The following is a 19,744-nucleotide window of genomic DNA, read 5'->3' as shown; positions in this document are numbered from 1 at the left end:
GGTGCGCGCATCATCGTGATCCATGTGCGCATCCTCCCGGTGTGAGTGTGCATCCTCCCGGTGTGAGTGTGCATCGTCCGGTTCCATGTGCGCATCCTCCCGGTGTGAGTGTGCATCGTCCGGTTCCATGTGCGCATCCTCCCGGTGTGAGTGTGCATCCTCCCGGTGTGAGTGTGCATTCTCCCGGTGTGAGTGTGCATCGTCCCGTTCCATGTGCGCATCCTCCCGGTGTGTGTGTGTGCATCGTCCCGTTCCATGTGCGCATCCTCCCGGTGTGTGTGTGCATCGTCCGGTTCCATGTGCGCATCCTCCCGGTGTGAGTGTGCATCCTCCCGGTGTGAGTGTGCATCGTCCCGTTCCATGTGCGCATCCTCCCGGTGTGTGTGTGTGCATCGTCCCGTTCCATGTGCGCATCCTCCCGGTGTGTGTGTGTGCATCGTCCCGTTCCATGTGCGCATCCTCCCGGTGTGTGTGTGCATCGTCCGGTTCCATGTGCGCATCCTCCCGGTGTGAGTGTGCATCCTCCCGGTGTGAGTGTGCATCGTCCCGTTCCATGTGCGCATCCTCCCGGTATGAGTGTGCATCATCCCCGGCGTGAGTGTGCATCATCCCCGGTGTGAGTGTGCATCGTCCCGGTGTGAGTGTGCATCATCCCCGGTGTGAGTGTGCATTGTCCCCGGTGTGAGTGTGCATCCTCCCGGTGTGAGTGTGCATCCTCCCGGTGTGAGTGTGCATCGTCCCGGTGTGAGCGTGCATCATCCCCGGTGCGTGTGTGCGTCGTCCCAGTGTGAGTGTGCGCATCATCCTGATCCATATGCACATCGTCCCGATCCACGTGTGCATCATCCCAGTCCATGTATGCACGGTCCCTGTCCGTGTGCCATCATCCCAGTCCCTGTGTGGAGCATCCTGATCCATGTGCACGTTGCCCCAGTCCCTGTGTGGAGCATCCCGATCCATGTGCACGTTGCCCCAGTCCCTGTGTGGAGCATCCTGATCCGTGTGCACTTTGCCCCAGTCCCTGTGTGGAGCATTCTGATCCATGTGCACGTTGCCCCAGTCCCTGTGTGGAGCATCCCGGCGCACAAGCACGGCCCCAGTGCATGTGAAGAGTGGTTTGTGTTGGAAGGAACCTTAAAGCCCATCCAGTGCCACCCCCTGCCATGGCGGGGACACCTTCCACTGTCCCTGGTTGCTCCAAGCCCCATCCAACCTGGCCTTGGACACTTCCAGGGATCCAAGGGCAGCAATGGCTTCTCTGGGCAACCTGTGCCTGGGCCTCCCCACCTTCACAGGGAAGGATTTATTCATAAGGTCCAATCTAAATGTCTTAAGTTTCAGTTTATAAATATCTAAGAAAATGTGGCAGTGCAAACCTCTGGACTGGCTGGGCTGACAGGACACAGGCAGGCCTTGAGCTGCTCCCACTGACAGACCTGCAGGGTGATACTGGAGCCCCCAGGTCCTCTCACAGCCCGACCTGCCCCGCACTCGGCCTGAAATTAAACTTCTAAACCACTCAAACCACCCTTCCCAGGTGCTCAGCACGGCACAGAGCACACAATATGAGCAAAGAGGCTTCAAGTCTTTAGGCAGGTGTTTATTGTCAGCATGTCAGTGCCAGCCTGGCTGTGCCACTACACAGGTGTCCCCTCCTGTGCCTCCTTCTCCTGCACCTGTTTCTCCTGCTGTTCCTCAGCAGCCCTTGCTCTCGCCTGCCACTCTCTCCTCTGCTTCAGTCTCCCAGCTGCTTTCAGCTTCTGCTTCTCCTGGAACACCTGTGGAAGCAGAAGGGAGAGAGATAAAGCTGCCTGCAGAGCTGCTGCCCAGGCTGTCTGCTGTAGGCAGAGCAGTTCCAGCAGGAGCCAGATCAAATCCTCCCTCTGTGCCTTTCTTGCTCCAGGGAACCACCTGAGATTATTCTGTCACAGCCACCCAGTCAATCACTGAATCATTCAGGTTGGAAAAAACTTCTGAGAGCACAGAGTCCAACCTGTGACCCATCCCCACCTTGTCAACCAGGCCAGAGCACTGACTGCCATGTCTAGTCATTCCTTGGACACCTTTGGTCCAGTCCTTTGGTTATAATTTAATTGGACAAAAATTTAGCATTTAAAAACCTGAGGTGTGTCCAGGTTTTGGTTCTGCTCAGTTATACCAAGATCTACTGCATGCAGCAGTTACATTCATATATTCTGAGCAAATCAGGGCAGACAATGGGTGCACCCACGTTTCTGTTCCAAACTGCCATCAAATTATCTCACGTATTGGTTCCCATACCAGGATCTGAGAGAAAAGCTGGCTTGAATAACACATTTTTGAGCAAACCAGTGGCCCAGCCTGAAGTGCCTGAGTCCAGCATGTGTCAGTGCTCGTGACATAAATGTCCCCCATGCAGCTCCTGGCTGAGCTTAGGCAGTTCTCTACAGACAAGATCAAAGTCAAAGCCTGGCTTAAAAGGACTCGGCTATCAGTCCAACTTTTCTATCTATTTCTAACTTTTATGTCAGATTAGGCCCTTTTCTGACATCTCACATTATAATATTAAAAAGTTTAAAAAAGCTATTAAAAGCAGTGACTTAAACTCCCCATATTTTAACAATGCAGTAAAAGATATATTTAACTCTTAAAACCTAACACCATCCAATTGTAAAAATATTTCTTATCTCAAAGTTTACATACAAATACATCCTATTTGAATTTCACACAATTGCATGTGCTGCATCTGCACAAGATTTACAAATTTATTCCTGGAAACTCCTTCCCATTGCAAAGCAACTGGTCTGCCCCAAAGAGTCCAGGAGCTGGGCTGACACAACTTCTACCAAACTTTAAGAATTCTCTGTGGCAGGCACATTCTTCTCTCTGTGCTCCTCTATGAAAAAATCCTGACAGAGAGAAGAATGTGCCTGCCACATTTCTCTACAAATTCATTTCCCACACTTTTAGAGAGGGTTTTTTTTTCCCTGTCCAGCCTGCTCCATACCTTGATGCACAAAGCCTTCTTGACCAGCCAGCGCTTGGTGACGTGGCGGGCGTAGGGCTGGGGGGGGCTGTACTGGATGTCCAGCTGTCTGCAGGTGTTCTCAAAGGTGCTGTAGTTGACCCGGCGCAGGTACCCCAGCATCTTCCTCCGCCGGTCCAGACCCATCAGCATGAACCTGCGGTTCTTTTTGTCCTGCAAAGCACCCAAGGTTCACTCCACTGCAGGCAGATTGTCCTGCCTGTCCAATAAATTGACGAGAATAGAGCAGATTTTGGCTGAATGGTTAAGGACAGAGTCTTAGAACAACTTCTGTTGGCAGATGCTGTGAGCACATCAGGTCAGCACAAGCTGATCCAAGGAGATGTAATTTACTTTGCTTTCTCCCTTCCATGGTTGCACCTTCACCTTCCCTGAAGACTGTTTTCAGTTTGTGTACAGATTCAGGCTGTGCCAAAGCTGCAGAGAAGGTCTTCTGGCTAAAACGTGCTTTTCTTGAAGTGTGCCACTTCAGAATAACAGAAGCATTTAACTTTGTTTTGCCAGAAATTAAATATGAAAATAATCAGTGACTTGGCTCTGACTGTCTGGCTGTTCTTTGGGAGGGCACAAGCGTAGCCTGAGCCACACCAGTCAGGGCAATCCCTCACAGGAGACATCTCCCTGAACTATACAAGTGATTTGTGTAAAAAAATCAGCCAAGGAATTCAAAAAGGTCCAACTTCAACACTTGGTACAACTTCTGGTGGCTTGTAGTAAAAAGCTCAATTCTGTTCTCTTATACCCTTCAAGTTTTCATGAGTAACAATTATGCACTTCTTTCAAATGCAGTTATCAATCCATTTCCCACCTTCTGCCCTGCATAAAGAATCTTTGATATCTGTTTTATGAACATAAATTCAGGCAAGATGTCTCAAATTTGGGCCTGAACCCAGGTAGCTGCAGGCAGGGGTGTGGGACATTCACACAGTGCTGTCCACCAAACATTTCCACGAGCAGAACAAGCACAGACTTGACTCTTTGTGTATTACTGCATCTGCTTTCATTAATTAGTGAAAACTAAGTGGCGAAGCTGCATCTGCAGCGAGGAGAAACGGAGCTCAACTCTGCCCAAAGGAATCTGCTCAGCTGTTTCCTCCACTACAGTAACCAACCAGAACACAGACCAGAGTGGGCGAGAATCCAGCTGTGCCTGAGCCAGCAGCTCCCCACACTGGCACCAGGGAGCAGCTGTAACTATTTCATAATCCTCCTTAGGAAAGCCATAATCCCCAGGATTAAAATCCTTTTGTTATAAACTGAGAAAACCACCTGAGAAGCTGCAGGCTCAGATCCCTGAGTTACCTTGGGGTGCCTCTGGAGGTGCTCCTCGAGCGTGCGTATCTTGGCAGTCAAAACAGCAACTGTAAAGGACAGAGAGAGAAGCTGTGTGAGAGCAGCAGCTTTCCCAGGTGATCCAGGATCATCTGCCTTGCCTCAAGCTGCCAGCTGAGCACTGCTGCCCCTGCAGGTGCCTACAGCAGCACAGCAGGGACTGCCCATGGCAAAACACTGTCCACAGCAAACAGTGTCCACAGGACACACTGCCCACAGCAAAACAATGCCCAGAGGAAAACACTGTCCACAGCAAACAGTGTCCACAGGACACACTGCCCACAGCAAAACAATGCCCAGAGGAAAACACTGTCCACAGCAAACAGTGTCCACAGGACACACTGCCCACAGCAAACAGTGTCCACAGGACACACTGCCCACAGCAAAACAATGCCCAGAGGAAAACACTGTCCACAGCAAAACAATGCCCAGAGGAAGCAGTGTCCACAGCAAAACACTGTCCACAGCAAAGTGTCCACAGCAAACACTGCCCACAGCAAAACACTGCCCAGAGGAAACAGTCTCCACAGCAAAACACTGCCCACAGCAGCACAAAAAACAGTGTCCACAACAAGCAGTGCTCACAGCAAAACACTGCCCACAGCAAAACACTGTCCAAAGCAGCCCCTGCCCACAGCCCACTGCACAGAGCACAACAAACAAGAACACACAACCTGCAGGGCTGTGACTGTTATGAGGCTGCTTAATTAGAGGGTAAGGTTTTAGCAACACATCATGTGAATTTATATGTACATTTATTCCTCTTGCACTCATTCGATTCCCAGTGATTTGATATTTATTTCACCTCATGGGATTTAAGCTCTGGGGAAGCAGACAGCAATAAAGGTTTTATTTTTTTCCCCAAGGGCAGCAGCCAGGTCTCTAGGATTTCAGGCTCTGGAGGGAGGGGCTGGTGGCATCCTGAGGAACTTGAAGGGCTTTACTGATGACAAAGGAGATGTCATTGTTGGTCAGTGCAACATGACCTTTGTCCCTGCACTGTCCCCACTGTGCCCCAGCCTCAGCTCTCTGATGTAGAGAAAAATTTGGGTTCTGTGGCTGAATTTGGTTCGTTTTGGTAACAGCTGCAGCTCAGTGCCTCAAGTCACAGAAGCACTCCAAGCAGAATGATGCACACACTGCCTTTGGAGGGTGGATGTGGAGCAGGAATTTGGAAGCACCCCAGCAGCCTCTGCAACACTTCCAGACCTGGAGCAGTCCTGCAGGGCATCCTGCAGGCTACCTGCCTCTCAGCAGCTCTCCTGGAGGAGATTCTCCTGAATTATACAGCAAACTGGAAGTGCTGGGGTGGGAACAGCTGAACAGAAGCAGAGATGTTTCATCTGCCAACAATACCCTTCCCTTTTTTAACTTGCCTTGCACCTCAAAGGAGCCATTGTCACTGGGAGACCTCCTGACCTTCTCCACCAGCTGCTGTGTCTTTACCTTCAACTTCTCCTTCTGTGGGGCACAGAAAAGAGGTTGTCACTGTCCCAGAACACCAGAGGTCAGAGACACTCAGCTCTCTTCCCAAACACCCAGGTAAAGCTTTGCAATTCAGACCTTTACTCAGTGCTTTTTAATCTTTTTAAGCTGAAGTGGCAAGCATAGAGGAATGGCATAGAGATCTTTGTGCCACTTTCCTACCTGTTTGTTTTCTGGGCATATGGAAAGTAAAAATAGCTTGAAGAACATCTGCTGTCCAGTGCAATGGTTTCTAGAACACAGGGGGGTCAGCCACGAGCAGCAACAGAAGAGCTCACTGCCCTGTCACCCCTGAATACTTTCTTCTCTCATTTTAATATGCAATTGTTACCACTTTAGTGGGATAAATTTTAAGAGCAAACCAGACTTAGCACTGTATTTCATCACCCCATATTTACAGCCACTTAAAAATCCAGTAAGTGAAAGATATTTAACAACACAGACAAGTCTCACATGAAGGTGCTCATTAAATCTATTTTCTTTTCAAGCAAGTGGAATGACACTGACCTGACTTGCCATTTCCAGGGACAGCAGCCGTTTCACCACATCATCCACGCTGCAAGGAGATGGCAAATTAGCTTATAAACAAATCTATTTAACAACAGAAATCAACTCAGGTTCTCAGAACGTACTCACTTTTCTCAGCTTTAATTTACTCTACAAATTTACAGGGACTCTTCTCCCCTCCCAAACCTGGCAGCCATAAACTGGTGCTCACTTTCCTAAGCAAAATCATGGCTTGGATTACAGGAGTATAGAGTAGTTTTGCTGCAAAATTATTTAATTTTAAGGCTGGTTCCTTCAGAGAGCAGTGAAAGTCACAGTCGGGCCACTGGGGGCCCTCCCTGCACCACACACGAGCAGCTCTGCATCAGAGCACAGCAGTGCTGAGCCCCAGAGCCCAAATTTGGCAGCAGCTGAATTCATGGGGATTTGTTTAACGACACTCTCCATCACCTGAGTTCAGGACAGGCACAAATAATTTGCAAGATGACTGTTTCTAGTATTTCAAGATTATTTCCTTTTTTTTTTTTCTTATGGACCACAAAGCCCACAGAGGGTGTGGGCAAACAGCACTTGATCGCACATGGAGTGAACAATCAAGCCCTGACCACTGTCTGTGTCTGTAAATTTGACTTTCAAACTGCCATTTCTGTGCCCACAGAGCATTAATAACTAATTAGTGAGCAGGTGACAGCCTCCACACACCATGGTTACATGTAAGGTACAAACCCCTGGAGAGAGCAGCCATTCCCTCTCCCTCTCCATACCTGTTCATTACTGGGAGATTGGCATAATCCTTCTTCAGCATGGTGGGAGGAAGGTCATCCAGATGGCTGGGGATGTCTACAGAGAGATAAACATTTGAGGAAGAGCAGGACAAAGTCAGAGCTCTGGCATGTTCTGAAGGAAACTGGCTGTGCGCTCCACACAACAAAAACTGAGCAGATCCAGCCAAGAGGGCAGGAACTGAGTGAAAAAAACAGGTTCAGTCTCTTCCCTTCAGCACTCTGGATTTACAATATGGTGTACATGAATTTACAACAATCCACTGAGCCCAGAGATCACAGAATACAAGAGTTTGTGCTGGAAGGGACCTTAAAGCCCATCCAGTGCCACCCCCTGCCATGGCAGGGACACCTTCCACTGTCCCAAGGTGCTCCAAGCCCTGTCCAACCTGGCCTTGGACACCTCCAGGGATCCAGGAGCAGCCACAGCTGCTCTGGGCACGCTGTGCCAGTGCCTGCCCACCCTCACAGATCTCCTGCTACTGACAATTGTTCATTTCCCCACATTGAGGAGGAGGGGAATTTTATGAGTAATTCCTGAGCTTGCCAGGAACTGTTTCTGGAACGATTTCTGTGCCGTGAGGGTACAGCTCTGAGCATGCCAACAGCAAAACATTGGGTCCTGTGGATCCTGACATACCTTTTCTCTTCTTCGTCACAGGTCTGGCATAGCCCCTGGCTGCCTGGAGCACAGGCCTGCAGGCTGGGTGGGAGAAACAGAAAGGATTCAGACTTGTGCGCACTGCTCCAGCTCTGCACAGCCAAATACCGCTAGGTGTGTGTGGGGTCAGAGCACCGAGACGCTGGGTGACCAGTGACCAGGCAGATGCTCAGTCCCGGAGGTGTGTGGGGTAGCTCGGGGTGGCTCTCACACGGTGCTGACACAAACCAAGCTGTGCTGCCCGAGAGCGGGCAGATGACAGGGCTGGAGCAGCGGGACTGACTGAGCACAGCGAGGGCTCCCGCGGGCAAACGCGTTCATTTCGAGGGTTTAAACGGCTGAATTAACTGATTAATTAACCTCATTAGCGACGTGGACGGGCTGCTCTGGCCCACCGCAGTGTCAGGGCTCAGGGGCAGTGACACCTGGGGACAAGGCGGGGACAACCTTTGTCTGACACAGACGCGAATATTCATCACCAGCCGCGACTTCGTCATTCTTTGACCTTTCAAGAACAAACTCTTCCAGCTGCTCTTTCAGGGCCCTGCTGCTGGGATCAGGACCTGCTTCAGGCCACTCGCCTGTGCCCGGCTCGGCCACCCCCGCTCGCCCCCGCTGTTCCGAGGGACCCCCGGCCACCCCGAGACCGCCCTTTCCCCGCACCCTCAGCTCCCACCGCGGCCCCGGCCGCTCCCAATTCCTCCGGCGGGAATTTCCACCCTCCCTCCCAGCGGCCTCCCGAGCCCCCCGTGCCCCTCACCGGGCTCTGCCCTGCCCAGCACGGCGGCCCGGGCGCGGGCCGGCCCGGCCAGGCCGCGGCCCAGCAGCGCCAGCATGGCCCGCGCTCACCGACACGCCGCCATGGGCGCCGCCATCTTGCCCAGGCGCGACTGCCGAGCGCCGAGACAGGGCGGAGAGAGCGAACGCCGAGCGCGTCGATGGCCGTCCAGGATCCTGCTCCCCTCCCCTCCCCGCCTTCATCCCTATCCCGCTCCCGGACCCCTTCCCGTCCCCATCCTCGTACCGGTCCCCTAACTGTCCCCGTCGCCATCCAGGTCCCATCTCCATCTCCGTCACCGTCTCGGTTTCGTCTCCTACTTGTCCCCGTCCTCGCCCCGGTCCTGACCCCCGTCCCCATCCCCATCCCCATCCCCATCCCCGTCTCTGTCCCCATTCCCTTCCCGCAGAGACGCCCGGGTTGTTCTCAGCACGTCCCCGTTTATTTCGGAGGGAGACGTTCGGGAGGAGACACGCACACAGAGCGGGCTGGAGCCGGCCAGCGCCCCGGGGTGCGGCTGGAGCCCCGCGGGGGGCCCCCGCATCCCGGGGCTCCCGCTGGCGGAGCCGGTGTCGCTGCCCGGCTCCATCCCGCGCTAGTCCGCCCGGCACTCGTGCAGCTCCTCGGCCCCGCCGATGCGGAGCCCCTGCAGCAGCGGGAAGGTGGCGGGGGGCTCCTCCAGGAACCCCCAGTCCCCCCCGCCGCCGCCGCCGCCGCCGTCCCCGCGGCCTCGCAGGTTCTCGTAGAAGCGGGGAGCGGGCTCGGGGAGCAGCCGCTGCCCCCGGTACCCCGCGCCCCCCACCCGCGCGTACTGCACGGGCTCCCCGGGACCCTCCTGCCGCACATAGGGCCGCGGCAGCGCCGGGGGGGCGGCGGCCAGGGCGGCGTGGTCCTTCCCCGGCTGCTTCCCCGCTTCCCCTTCCAGCACAGTCACCGTGGAGATGGCGGCCGGGCCGGGCTCCCTCGCGGCGAGGACATGGAGCGGCTCCTGGCGAGCAGCGGGAGGTCACAGGCGGTGCCAGCTGTCCCCGCTGTCCCTCCCGGGGGCCGTGTGCTGGGTGGGCACTGCGGGAGCAGCCGCCCGGTCTCACCTGCGGCACCGCTGCCGGCACCCACTTGCCCAGGCTGCTGTTGGCGGGGTCGGGGACGCTGGGCCAGAGCTGCTCCTTCATCCTGGGGAGCGCGGGGATGAGGGGACTCAGCGAGGCGGGCTGGAATGGGTGGCCTCAGTGCTGGACTGGCTCCCGGCGGGATGTCAGCGCTCCAAGGCCACCCTGTCCCACCGGCAGCCCAGCCCGGGGCAGGGCTCTGCTACTCACCGCTCGTTCTTCTGGAAGCAGATGAGCAACACCATGAGCCCGACAAAGACCAGCCCCAGGCTCAGGAAGAGGAACTGGATCTCGGTGTCATCTGGGAAGAGGGACAGGGTCCCAGGGAGCTGCAGTGGGCACCGCCAGCTGTGCTGTGCCATGAGGCTGGGCAGGACCAGGGGCCGCACGTCCCCTCCCTCGTCCCCTCGCCCCGGGTGGCCGCAGCCCTCACCCAGCACTGTGGTCACCAGGGTCAGGCTGGTGCCGTTGGTGCTGCCAGCAGCCGTGGATGCCATGATGTGCACCTTGTACAGGGTCGATGGCTTCATCCCCCGGATGGTAAAGGAGCTGAGGGAAGGATTCACGGTGGCACCTGGGGACACACGGGGCTGCTGGTGTGGCAGAATGCCCCCACCTGCACAGCCCTCAGGTCTCTGCTGGCAGGGAGCCCTGTGAGGGCCCACAGAACTCCCTGACCCTCTCTGAGAAGGACACAGGGACTCCTGATATCTCCACCCAGAATATCGAGGTGGGACAGAGGGCAAGGTCAGTGGTGCTGTGGGCAGGACTCACTGGCCGTGTTGGTGATGCTGCTGGCCCAGAAGATGGTGTAGCTGGTGATGAAACCGTTCTGCATCTCCACTGGCAGCGGCTCCCAGCACAGCTCGGCCTCTGACTTGCTAATCCTCTTCAGGTGAAGCTTGGGGGCATGGGATGGTGCTGGAAAGAGCAGGACAAGGTGGGGACCAAGTACTGAGCAGAGCCACTGCCTCGGCTGGGAACTGATGGGGGGTCCCACTCCCAAGGTGTGGGCATCAGGACCCGCCCATGCTGTAGAGGGGCTGAGAGCACACTCAGAGATGAGACAAATCCGGCCCCCCAAGCTGAGCTCTTTGGTACAGCCCCTGGATTTGGGGTACATGGGGAAGAGGTTGTTCCTCCTTTTGGAAGGGCAAAGTCCTGGTGGTGGGGCACCCTTCCCACGTACCCTTCTGCTGGGAGTAGGCTGTGGTGTGCACGGGCACCCCGACAGTGCCCTCGTAGAGGGGGTACAGTGAGATGTTGTAGCGCTGGAAAGGCTCGATGCTGTCTGCAATGGGAAGCAGAGGGGGCCGGGAGCTCAGGCCCTGGCTGCTGAGACCCCCCAGCACCACGGCACCAGCCCACCCACGCTGGGGGTGGATCCAGAGGGAGGAGGGAGGGTGGGAAGTGGGCTGGGGGCACGGCTTGGTCCTGGTTTGGCCAGGATGGGTGCCAGCCCCCTGGGACAGCCGACCAGGGGGTCAGGGCTCCCTGGCAGCCCCCACTTACCCTGGATAAGGGCTGTGCTGGCTGTCCCGTCACGCTCCATCTGCCAGCAGGCGCTGCAGTGCCCAGGCTCTGCTGTCACCCGCTGCCACTCCAGGACGTAGGCGATCACTGGGGCCGGCGGTGCCTCCCAGTGCACCCAGAGGCTGCGCTCGCCCCCGGGCACAGCCCGGAGCCCGGCCATGGGCTGACCTGCATGGGACAAGCAGCCGGGATGGCGGGAGAGGGGAGCACCTCTCCCCCATCTCCCCCTGTGCGCCCGGCTTTGGAGTCTGCCCTCTCCTTGCCCTGGCTGTGCAGCCGGCTGGGGGCGAGCAGAGCCCCGGGGGACACGCGGAGGTTTCGGGCACTGCCCTCACCTTTCCTCTCCAGGAGGATGACCTCGGTCGGTGCCGACTCGCCGGCGGCGTTGTAGGCTGACAGATAGACCCTCCTGGTCGCCGCGGGCACCGAGAAGTTGCACTGGGTGTGGGTGGTGTTGCAGATGGTGGGGGGGTCCCTGCCTCTCCTCCGGGGGCTCAGGGTGACGCGGTAGCCCAGCACTCGCCCGTTGGCCTCCCGCTGCCGTGGGGCCTGGGTGCGGGCAGGGCGTGTGGGTGGCAGTCCCTGCGGGGGTCTCAGGAATGCCCCCGCCCGCCCCTGCTCACCTTCCAGCGCAGCTGCACCTCCAGCCGCCCCCCGGGCCCGGCCGGCTGAGCCCCCCACCACGCGTCCAGCTTCCCTGTGGGGGCTGCAACGGGAGGGGGGTGGGAGAAGCTGAGAGGGGCCCGTGTGCCTGTGTCCCCAGCGCTGTGCCATGTGTCCCCAGCGCTGTGCCGTGTGTCCCCAGCGCTGTGCCGTGTGTCCCCAGCGCTGTGCCGTGTGTCCCCAGTGCTGTGCTGTGTGTCCCCAGCGCTGTGCCGTGTGTCCCCAGCGCTGTGCCGTGTGTCCCCAGTGCTGTGCTGTGTGTCCCCAGTGCTGTGCCGTGTGTCCCCAGCGCTGTGCTGTGTGTCCCCAGTGCTGTGCCCTCTTTCCCCAGCGCTGTGCCCTCTTCCCCCAGTGTTCTGCCCTGTGTCCCCAGCGCTGTGCCCTCTGTCCCCAGTGCTCTGCTGTGTGTCCCCAGTGCTCTGCCCTGTGTCCCCAGTGCTCTGCCCTGTGTCCCCAGCGCTGTGCCGTGTGTCCCCAGCGCTGTGCCGTGTGTCCCCAGTGCTCTGCTGTGTGTCCCCAGTGCTCTGCCCTGTGTCCCCAGCACTGTGCCGTGTGTCCCCAGCACTGTGCCGTGTGTCCCCAGTGCTGTGCCGTGTGTCCCCAGCGCTGTGCCGTGTGTCCCCAGTGCTGTGCCATGTGTCCCCAGCACTGTGCCGTGTGTCCCCAGCGCTGTGCTGTGTGTCCCCAGTGCTGTGCCGTGTGTCCCCAGCGCTGTGCTGTGTGTCCCCAGTGCTCTGCTGTGTGTCCCCAGTGCTCTGCCCTGTGTCCCCAGCACTGTGCCGTGTGTCCCCAGTGCTGTGCTGTGTGTCCCCAGCGCTGTGCTGTGTGTCCCCAGTGCTGTGCCCTCTTTCCCCAGCGCTGTGCCCTCTTTCCCCAGTGTTCTGCCCTGTGTCCCCAGTGCTCTGCCCTGTGTCCCCAGTGCTCTGCCCTGTGTCCCCAGTGCTCTGCCCTGTGTCCCCAGCACTGTGCCGTGTATCCCCAGCTCTGTGCTGTGTGTCCCCAGCGCTGTGCCGTGTGTCCCCAGTGCTCTGCCCTGTGTCCCCAGTGCTCTGCCCTGTGTCCCCAGCACTGTGCCGTGTGTCCCCAGCGCTGTGCTGTGTATTCCCAGCTCTGTGCCCTGTGTCCCCAGCACTGTGCTGTGTATCCCCAGCACTGTGCCGTGTGTCCCCAGCGCTGTGCTGTGTGTCCCCAGCGCTGTGCCCTCTGTCCCCAGTGCTGTGCCGTATGTCCCCAGGGCTCTGCCCTCTGTCCCCAGTGCTCTGCCATGTGTCCCCACTGCTGTGCCGTGTGTCCCCAGTGCTCTGCTGTGTATCCCCAGCTCTGTGCCGTGTCCCCAGCACTGTGCCTTCTGTCCCCAGTGCTGTGCCGTATGTGCCCAGGGCTCTGCCCTCTGTCCCCAGTGCTCTGCCCTGTGTCCCCAGCGCTGTGCCATCTGCTCGGGCGGAGGGGACCCCCCAGGTGACTCACGCTCACCTTTCTCGTGGGTGGTGTAGTTCCTGCCCGGGCTCCACTCGCTCCAGGAGGCCAATGCTGATGCTGAGTTCCGCCGGCACCGCATCTGGAAGTGGTACTGCGTGCCGAAGAGGAAGCCACAGCGCTGCGTGGAGCCGGCCTGGCCGATGATGCCGGTGACCTAGTGGCAGCCGGAACGAGGGCTGTGCTGGCTCCTGCTTTGGGCAGGGGCTGGCCCTGCTGTGGGCTCGGGGGACACCTTGCCGTCCCACTCACATGGGGACCCTTCTGCTCCCACTGCTTGGAGCAGAGGGAGGGTCCCAGCTCCTGCCCGGCCCCCCTGCCCCAGCAGCACTCACCAGGGCCCAGGCAGGGTCCTCGGGTGCCCGGTAGCGCAGCTCACACTGCAGCTCCATGTGCTCTGTGCCCCACGCCACATCCCAGGCCAGGGCAATGCAGTCGGTCTGGAAGGGGATGGACTGGATGCTTTGCAGGGTTGGGGGGTCCAGTTTGGCTGTAGGAAGGGCAGGGGATAGTTGGAGAGGTGTGTGGTGGGTAGTGCCCAGAACCATGACCCAATGTGTGCCTGTTATTAATGCCAGGAACTGCAGCCAGGGTGCTGCAGCAGGAAATAGGGGAAATCACCCCAAAACATGTACGAGAATGGCTGGGGGGCAAGGGACAGGAGCCAGTGTGTGCCCCCGCTTGGGATGGAGTAATGCCCGTGGGTGCAACACTGGCACAGCTCTGCATTAATGCCTATGCAGAGAAAACAGATTCCATGGGGCCTGGTGCCTGGAACACCCCACATTTGGGTAGGCTTGGGGGTGAGAGTGTGGCACAGGCATGGGAGAGCTTAGCTGGTTCCTGGGCAGCCCTTTCCCAGCCCCAGATCAGGGAGGATAAGTCTCTCCATCTGGGAAGGCTCCTTTTATAAATAGTTTATAGGCACTGGATCCATTATTAATAGAGCTGCTGAATAAATGGGTAATCAATTGCTGCAGGAGCTGTGGAGTGCAGCAGGTCAACTGGCAGCTCATAACCCGCCGTGCGCGCTGCTCGCTCTGCAACGCGGCGCTGGCACCGATTCATCCCGGCAGGACATCCATCACAGAGCTGCCCGTAACATGGGACCTCAAGGCCCAAGGTGCTTTAATGTCACTTTAATACTCCTGTCACCGCTGACGAGCTTCCCTGGTCCCCGACCTCTGCGCCGTCACTCACCCACATCCATGGGGTCGATGCAGAGATGCTCGGACTCGGCCGTGCCCAGGGCGTTGGTGGCAGACACCCAGATCTCCATTTGCCGGTACAGCTGGAGCAGCCGGCGTGGCACGGTGCAGTGGCTGTGCCCCCCTCGCGGGGTGCAGCCCGTCACTGCCTGCGCCCCGCTCCTGTGGCAGACAGGGCAGTGGGCTCGCGGTCCTTGCTGTGGGGTTTGGCAGGGGACCATGGTCCCGGGACTTACCCGCTGCATTTCAGCACGACGCTGGTGGGGAGGTGGCTGTTGGTTCCCTGCTCCCATCGGCACGTCAGCCCGTAGTCACCGAGGTTCAGGACGCAGCTGAGGTTAAGGGGCTTTGCAGGAGGGTCTGGGGGAGAACGGGAAAGAGCATGAGCAAGTGCACATCCCTGCCAGGAGGAGGGTGACTTGTAGTGGCAGCAGACTTACAGCCCGCCCTGATCTCGGCCATGCCAACGCGCTGCTTGGTCCCATTCCACTCCACACAGCAGAACAGCCTGGCCTGCGTGTGGTTGAACCGGGGCAGGGTGAGGTTGGACACCTCTGTGCCTCCTGGACCCTGGCGCTGGCTCCCAGCCACAAGCTTGTTGTCCAGCATCCAGCTGATCCGGACCTGCCCCTGCTCCAAGCCGTGGCAGAGCTCTCTCTGGATGGTGCAGGATGCTGTGACAGCCGAGCCCAGGGGCACAATGCGGGGGCTCACAGTCACTGAGGCGCAGCCCAGTGTCCCTGTGGGCAGGAAAAACATGCCACATCCTGGGCACAAAGCTGTGACAAAGCCATCTCAGCTCCTCAGCGCCCAGGCAGGACATACGGACGAGCCTCTTCCCTTAGACGGGCCCCCCTCTCTGGAGAGGAAGAGCCAAGCGTTGGGCAAGGCACCAGCACGTGCCAGGCCCCATCCTGCCCGTGCTGCCGCCGTTCCTGCCTGCCCCGGGGCCCCGGCCAGCCCGGCTGGGCACAGGGTGCTGGGGGTGGTGTGGCTGTGGGACAGGACAGGATGGACCGCACTCACCGCCCAGGTGGAGGAGCAGGAGCAGGGAGAGCCGCCGCAGGAAGGGTGTCCCAGCACCGCGCCTGGCCATGGTCTCCTCCGTGGCTTTGGCATCACCTGGAACGGAGAAAGCGGCTTGTCCTGGGGGTCGGCAAGGGCTGGGGACGAGGTGGGCTGAAGGAGCCGGGCTCCATTGTCACCGGCTCTTCCTGGAGCAGAATGTCCTTTCGCTGTCAGCGTCAGCCCTTCCCGCAGCCCTTCTGACACCTCCGCCCCCGGCTCGCCGCCCGCGCCGCCACAGCCGCCGGCGTGGGAAGCGCAGCGGAGAGACCCCGGAACGCGGGTCCCTCCACACCGCCGTCACCGTCCCGGGCCCGCACCCCATCCCGGGCACAGCACCCTGTGCCCGGCCGCAGGCACGGGCTGATTTTATCTCCACTATCTCCAGCCGCTGCCGGGCAGAGATTTGCGGTTTGAGGGCGGGTGAGAGCGGCGGAGGGCGATAAGCTGGGAGAGGGAAGCGAATGACCGACAGCAGCAGAGCGGGACTGGCCGGGGCTGCGGGGTCCTGCCCACGCCCCTCCCGCCTGTCCCCTGCCTGCTGCTGGGAACGGCCCTGGGAGCGGTGGCTGCCTCTGCCCCTGCCCGGATCCTCTGCCCCGGATGGGTCCCCGACACGTTCGGGGCCCAGGAGGAGCTGCCCACACTGCGCACATCTCGGGGTGCCCACAGCTCCTCGCCCCCTAAGCCGACATCCAGAGGGAGGCAAAGCACTCGAGTGTGGGAGTGGGACAGCGGCCACCCCTGGGCACTCGGCGCGTGTGGCTGTCCCAGGCGGGGGACGGCCAGAGCAGCCACGGACCAGATGCTGCTCAGTGGGACCTGAACACCACGCACCCACCCCTACCTCACCTCCATCCCTACCTCGCCTCCGTCCCTGCCTCTCCTCTGTGTCCGGTGCGCCCGGCAGCCGCTCACCGCCCGCTCCGAGCGCGGGGCTCCGGCAGCAGGCGGCTGGCCGTGCTCAGTGTGTTTGCTAACATGCTGCTTTCCCCGTTAGTTCCTCAAAACCAGGGCCGTTAGTTGCTGTGACGCTCTGAAGAAGGTGATTGCAAAACACTTCCCTGAAGTCTGCGACCCCCTCGCTCGCCGCAGGCAGGAAAGCCCAGGGGGGCGCGGGAACCCTGAGCAGCGCCCGGCCTCCACCCTGCCCACTCCTGGGCTGGGCTTGGCACAGCCGGGATGGGGCACAGACAGTTCCTCACTGCAGCTGCCCCGGGACCACCGGGCTGGGCTGGGGGACACGGCAGAGGGACGCTGGGGAAAGTGGCAGCAGGCCATGGGCCGAGGAATGAGCAACTCAAGGGGCAGGAGCAAACCCAGCTGTGTGATGCCACCTGGGAGCAGCTCACATCCCCACGTCCGTGTCCATGCCCACATCCCAGGGTGTGCAGCCCACAGGATGCCCGAGGGCAACCCGTGACATGATGTTCCCACCAGTATTTCCCAGTACTGACCATTAACCCGTGTTATTTCGCAGCTCCTTGCCTGGGGCTGTGCCGAGGTGCTGTGCCCACACGTGCCAGGCTGGAGCACGGCCCCGGCGGGGAATCCCGTGTCTGGTGGGATGGGGCTGGCATGGGTGTAAACAGAGGTTTGCTCAACCCTCACACACTCACAGCCTTCGCAACCACAGCGGCTGTTGTGCAAAGAGCTGTTTACTCTGCATTGGGGTGGTGTTTGTCTCCACGCTACTGGGCTCACATAGCCCCGTGCTGCCAAATCTGGGGGCCAGAGCAGCCCCTGGGAGCAGGGTATGTCGGTGTGGTGGGAGACCAGCCTGGGGAGATCTGCCTTTGCCTCCTGCAGAGCTGGGTGCTGGCCGGAGGGGATGGCCTAGGGCTCTCACCACCGACCTCACAAACCCGACAGTCCAAGCAAAGGCACTTTCCCCTAAATCTGCCCTGCTTTTAATGGGTCAGGCTGCTGGTGGGGTGAGGGCTCAGCACCCTGGGCTGGGGCACAGGTTGGATCCCCACTGCCTGCCCGGGCCGGGGGAGCCGCCGTCGCAACATTTCCCTGGGGTGTAGCAACCCCCAGCACTTCGGGACGGAAGCCGGTGCAGTGCGGGCTGTTTACCAGCCGAGCAGGAATATCCGTGGGTAGCCATAGCGACGTGGGCATCTCCGTGGGAACCGAGGGCGTAGCGCTGCAAACACCCAGCTGGACACCGACAAGCGCCCGCCGCCGGTGGGGCCCTGCCACAGGCTGGGATTCAGGGTGGGGAGGGGACCTTGCACCCCTATCCTCGGGCTCGCCTCGCCCTGCTCCGCAGGGAAAGGCTCGTCCAAGGAGGCTCCGAGCATGCCAGTCTGCTGGGAGAGCCGCCCGAGAGCGGGGATGGAGCAGACGTGCCCCCTGTCAGCGCTCTCAGTTCCCCTTTGGCTCTGAGTCACGCTCACAAGCTCACAGATCCCGTCCCTGGGATGAGACAGGAATACGAGGCAGGGTGCAGGGTGCCACCCCTGCAGAGATCCTGAGCCGTGGGTCCTGGCAGAGGGGCTGGGGCAGGAGGATGCATGGGGAGGGGGGTGAGAACCAGCTAGGTGCCAGAGGGTCCCACAGTGCAGAGGCAGGTGGTGACATAGGCCATGGTGCAGGGCAGCAAGGGCAGCACAGTTTGGAGGGAGGGTGGATGCTCACAACGTAGGTTTTGGGGTGAGTGGTGGGGCAGTGGCTCCGGTTCATGACATAAGAGAGCCTCCCAAGCCTGAGGCCATCAGGCAAGAGGGAAGGTGGGAAGGAGAAGCAGCTGTGGGGTTTTTCCTGGTTGCAGTGTGTAGGATGGGGGCTGACGGCATTGGGCAGCAGCTCTTGGGCATGGCCAGACCCTGTGGGCAGCTCTGGTTACAGTCAACAGGCAGCAGCCCTACATTTGGTGCTTGGGAGCTCTCAGCCACTTCTCTATTCCCAGTGCCTCTGATTCCATCCCTGCTGGGTGGATCATTGCTCTTAAACAGAATAAAGTACATTCCTGGTGTGTAGCAGCTCCACAGGCAGCAAAGCCCAGCTCCCCTAAAGGGATTTTCTTTTCATTCCCGAAAAAACAGAATATTGCCAGTCACGTAAGATGCAAGATCTAAGTGCAAAAGGCTCTGCAGTCTCTAATGGGTGAGGAGAGCTGCTTAATTGGTGCCCAGTGCAATTAGTTCAGACTACCCCCTTGCTCAGCCATCAGCAATGAGGAGGGAGCAGAGGGCTCCCCATCAAGTGGCTCTGTGGGTGGGCAGAGGTGGTCAAGAGAGGACCCTTGGCTCCGGATGGCATCACCAGGGGACAGGGGGACATGGGCAGCCTGCCAGCACGGAGCCACTCCTGCCCATGCAGGACCCTCCCTTGTCTGCAGGCTCTGGTCACCCAAACACCAGAGATGTCCCCGGTGCTTGTCCCTGCTGTGCCACTGCCAGCTCCTCCCCAGCGAGGCAGCTGCAAACTGGGGAGGATTGATGGCAGGGATCCTCGAGGCTGACCTTGAACAGCTCTCGACACATTCCTGCAATTAATGAGGCAGGAGGATTAATTTCAGCGTGGCAGATCCGGGGAGGCCCTGATGGGCATGGGGAGGGGAGGAGGGCTGGGATGTGCTGCCATTATTCATCTCTGCTCTGCGAGATGCCAAAGTGGTGCCAAGGGGCCACAGCTCCAGCTCGGTAGAGTGGTTTGACAGGGTGGATGGGCAAGAGGGAGAGATCCTCCATCGGACACCTAAAATTGCCTGTCCTTAAATTCCTGTCTCTGTTGCACAGGTGTCTGTGGCAGAGGAGCCTCCCCATGAGCTCTGGCCAAGCCCTGTACCAGCCTCTCACCCCTCATATTCCTGGAAATTCCTGCTCTTTTCTGCTGAGTCACTCCAGAGCTCAGCCTTGTGAAGCATCTCCTCCTTCTGCCATTGCTGAAAAGAAATTTCCCTTTGATGCTGCCTCCCATCAAACCACCTGGGCAGGGGCTGTTCACCCCCCCAGCACAGCCCCTCACCTGGCTGTGCCCGTGGTGCCAGGCAGCAGGTCTGACTCCGATCCCAGCTGTCGGGGCTGCGTGGCCACTCCCGTCACTTCCCAGCAATCAGGCTGCAAGAAAAACACTATTCTTTTTCTGCTCTAATAAACACCTCTGACAATAA

General features: G+C 59.0%; 2 protein-coding genes across 3 annotated transcripts; both read right to left on the bottom strand.

Annotated features, from left to right (window-relative positions):
• Positions 1-1,566: 1,566 nt before the first annotated feature.
• On the bottom strand, positions 1,567-8,643 carry MRPS15 (mitochondrial ribosomal protein S15). Its single transcript, XM_068172467.1, has 8 exons — positions 8,553-8,643; positions 7,772-7,834; positions 7,114-7,189; positions 6,350-6,398; positions 5,734-5,818; positions 4,328-4,386; positions 2,987-3,178; positions 1,567-1,778 (listed from the first exon to the last, which is right to left on the bottom strand). Exons 1-8 carry the CDS (start codon positions 8,626-8,628, stop codon positions 1,638-1,640), a joined length of 741 nt encoding a protein of 246 aa, XP_068028568.1. The 5' UTR covers positions 8,629-8,643; the 3' UTR covers positions 1,567-1,637.
• A 497-nt stretch (positions 8,644-9,140) lies between these two features.
• On the bottom strand, positions 9,141-15,816 carry CSF3R (colony stimulating factor 3 receptor). 2 transcript variants are annotated; one of them, XM_068172796.1, is made up of 15 exons: positions 15,586-15,816; positions 15,000-15,299; positions 14,796-14,919; positions 14,552-14,721; positions 13,687-13,841; positions 13,349-13,508; positions 11,836-11,918; positions 11,548-11,761; positions 11,192-11,380; positions 10,869-10,970; positions 10,454-10,600; positions 10,113-10,253; positions 9,890-9,980; positions 9,662-9,743; positions 9,141-9,558 (listed from the first exon to the last, which is right to left on the bottom strand). In XM_068172796.1, exons 1-15 carry the CDS (start codon positions 15,653-15,655, stop codon positions 9,166-9,168), a joined length of 2,421 nt encoding a protein of 806 aa, XP_068028897.1. In that variant the 5' UTR covers positions 15,656-15,816; the 3' UTR covers positions 9,141-9,165. The 2 variants fall into 2 exon arrangements, with proteins under 2 accessions (XP_068028897.1, XP_068028896.1); XM_068172795.1 differs by having other exon boundaries at positions 9,141-9,555.
• Positions 15,817-19,744: the final 3,928 nt, after the last annotated feature.

The sequence above is a fragment of the Anomalospiza imberbis genome, chromosome 25 (genome assembly GCF_031753505.1).
Source record: "Anomalospiza imberbis isolate Cuckoo-Finch-1a 21T00152 chromosome 25, ASM3175350v1, whole genome shotgun sequence".
Classification (NCBI taxonomy): domain Eukaryota; kingdom Metazoa; phylum Chordata; class Aves; order Passeriformes; family Viduidae; genus Anomalospiza; species Anomalospiza imberbis.
This window is presented reverse-complemented; position numbering and strand designations above follow the sequence as displayed.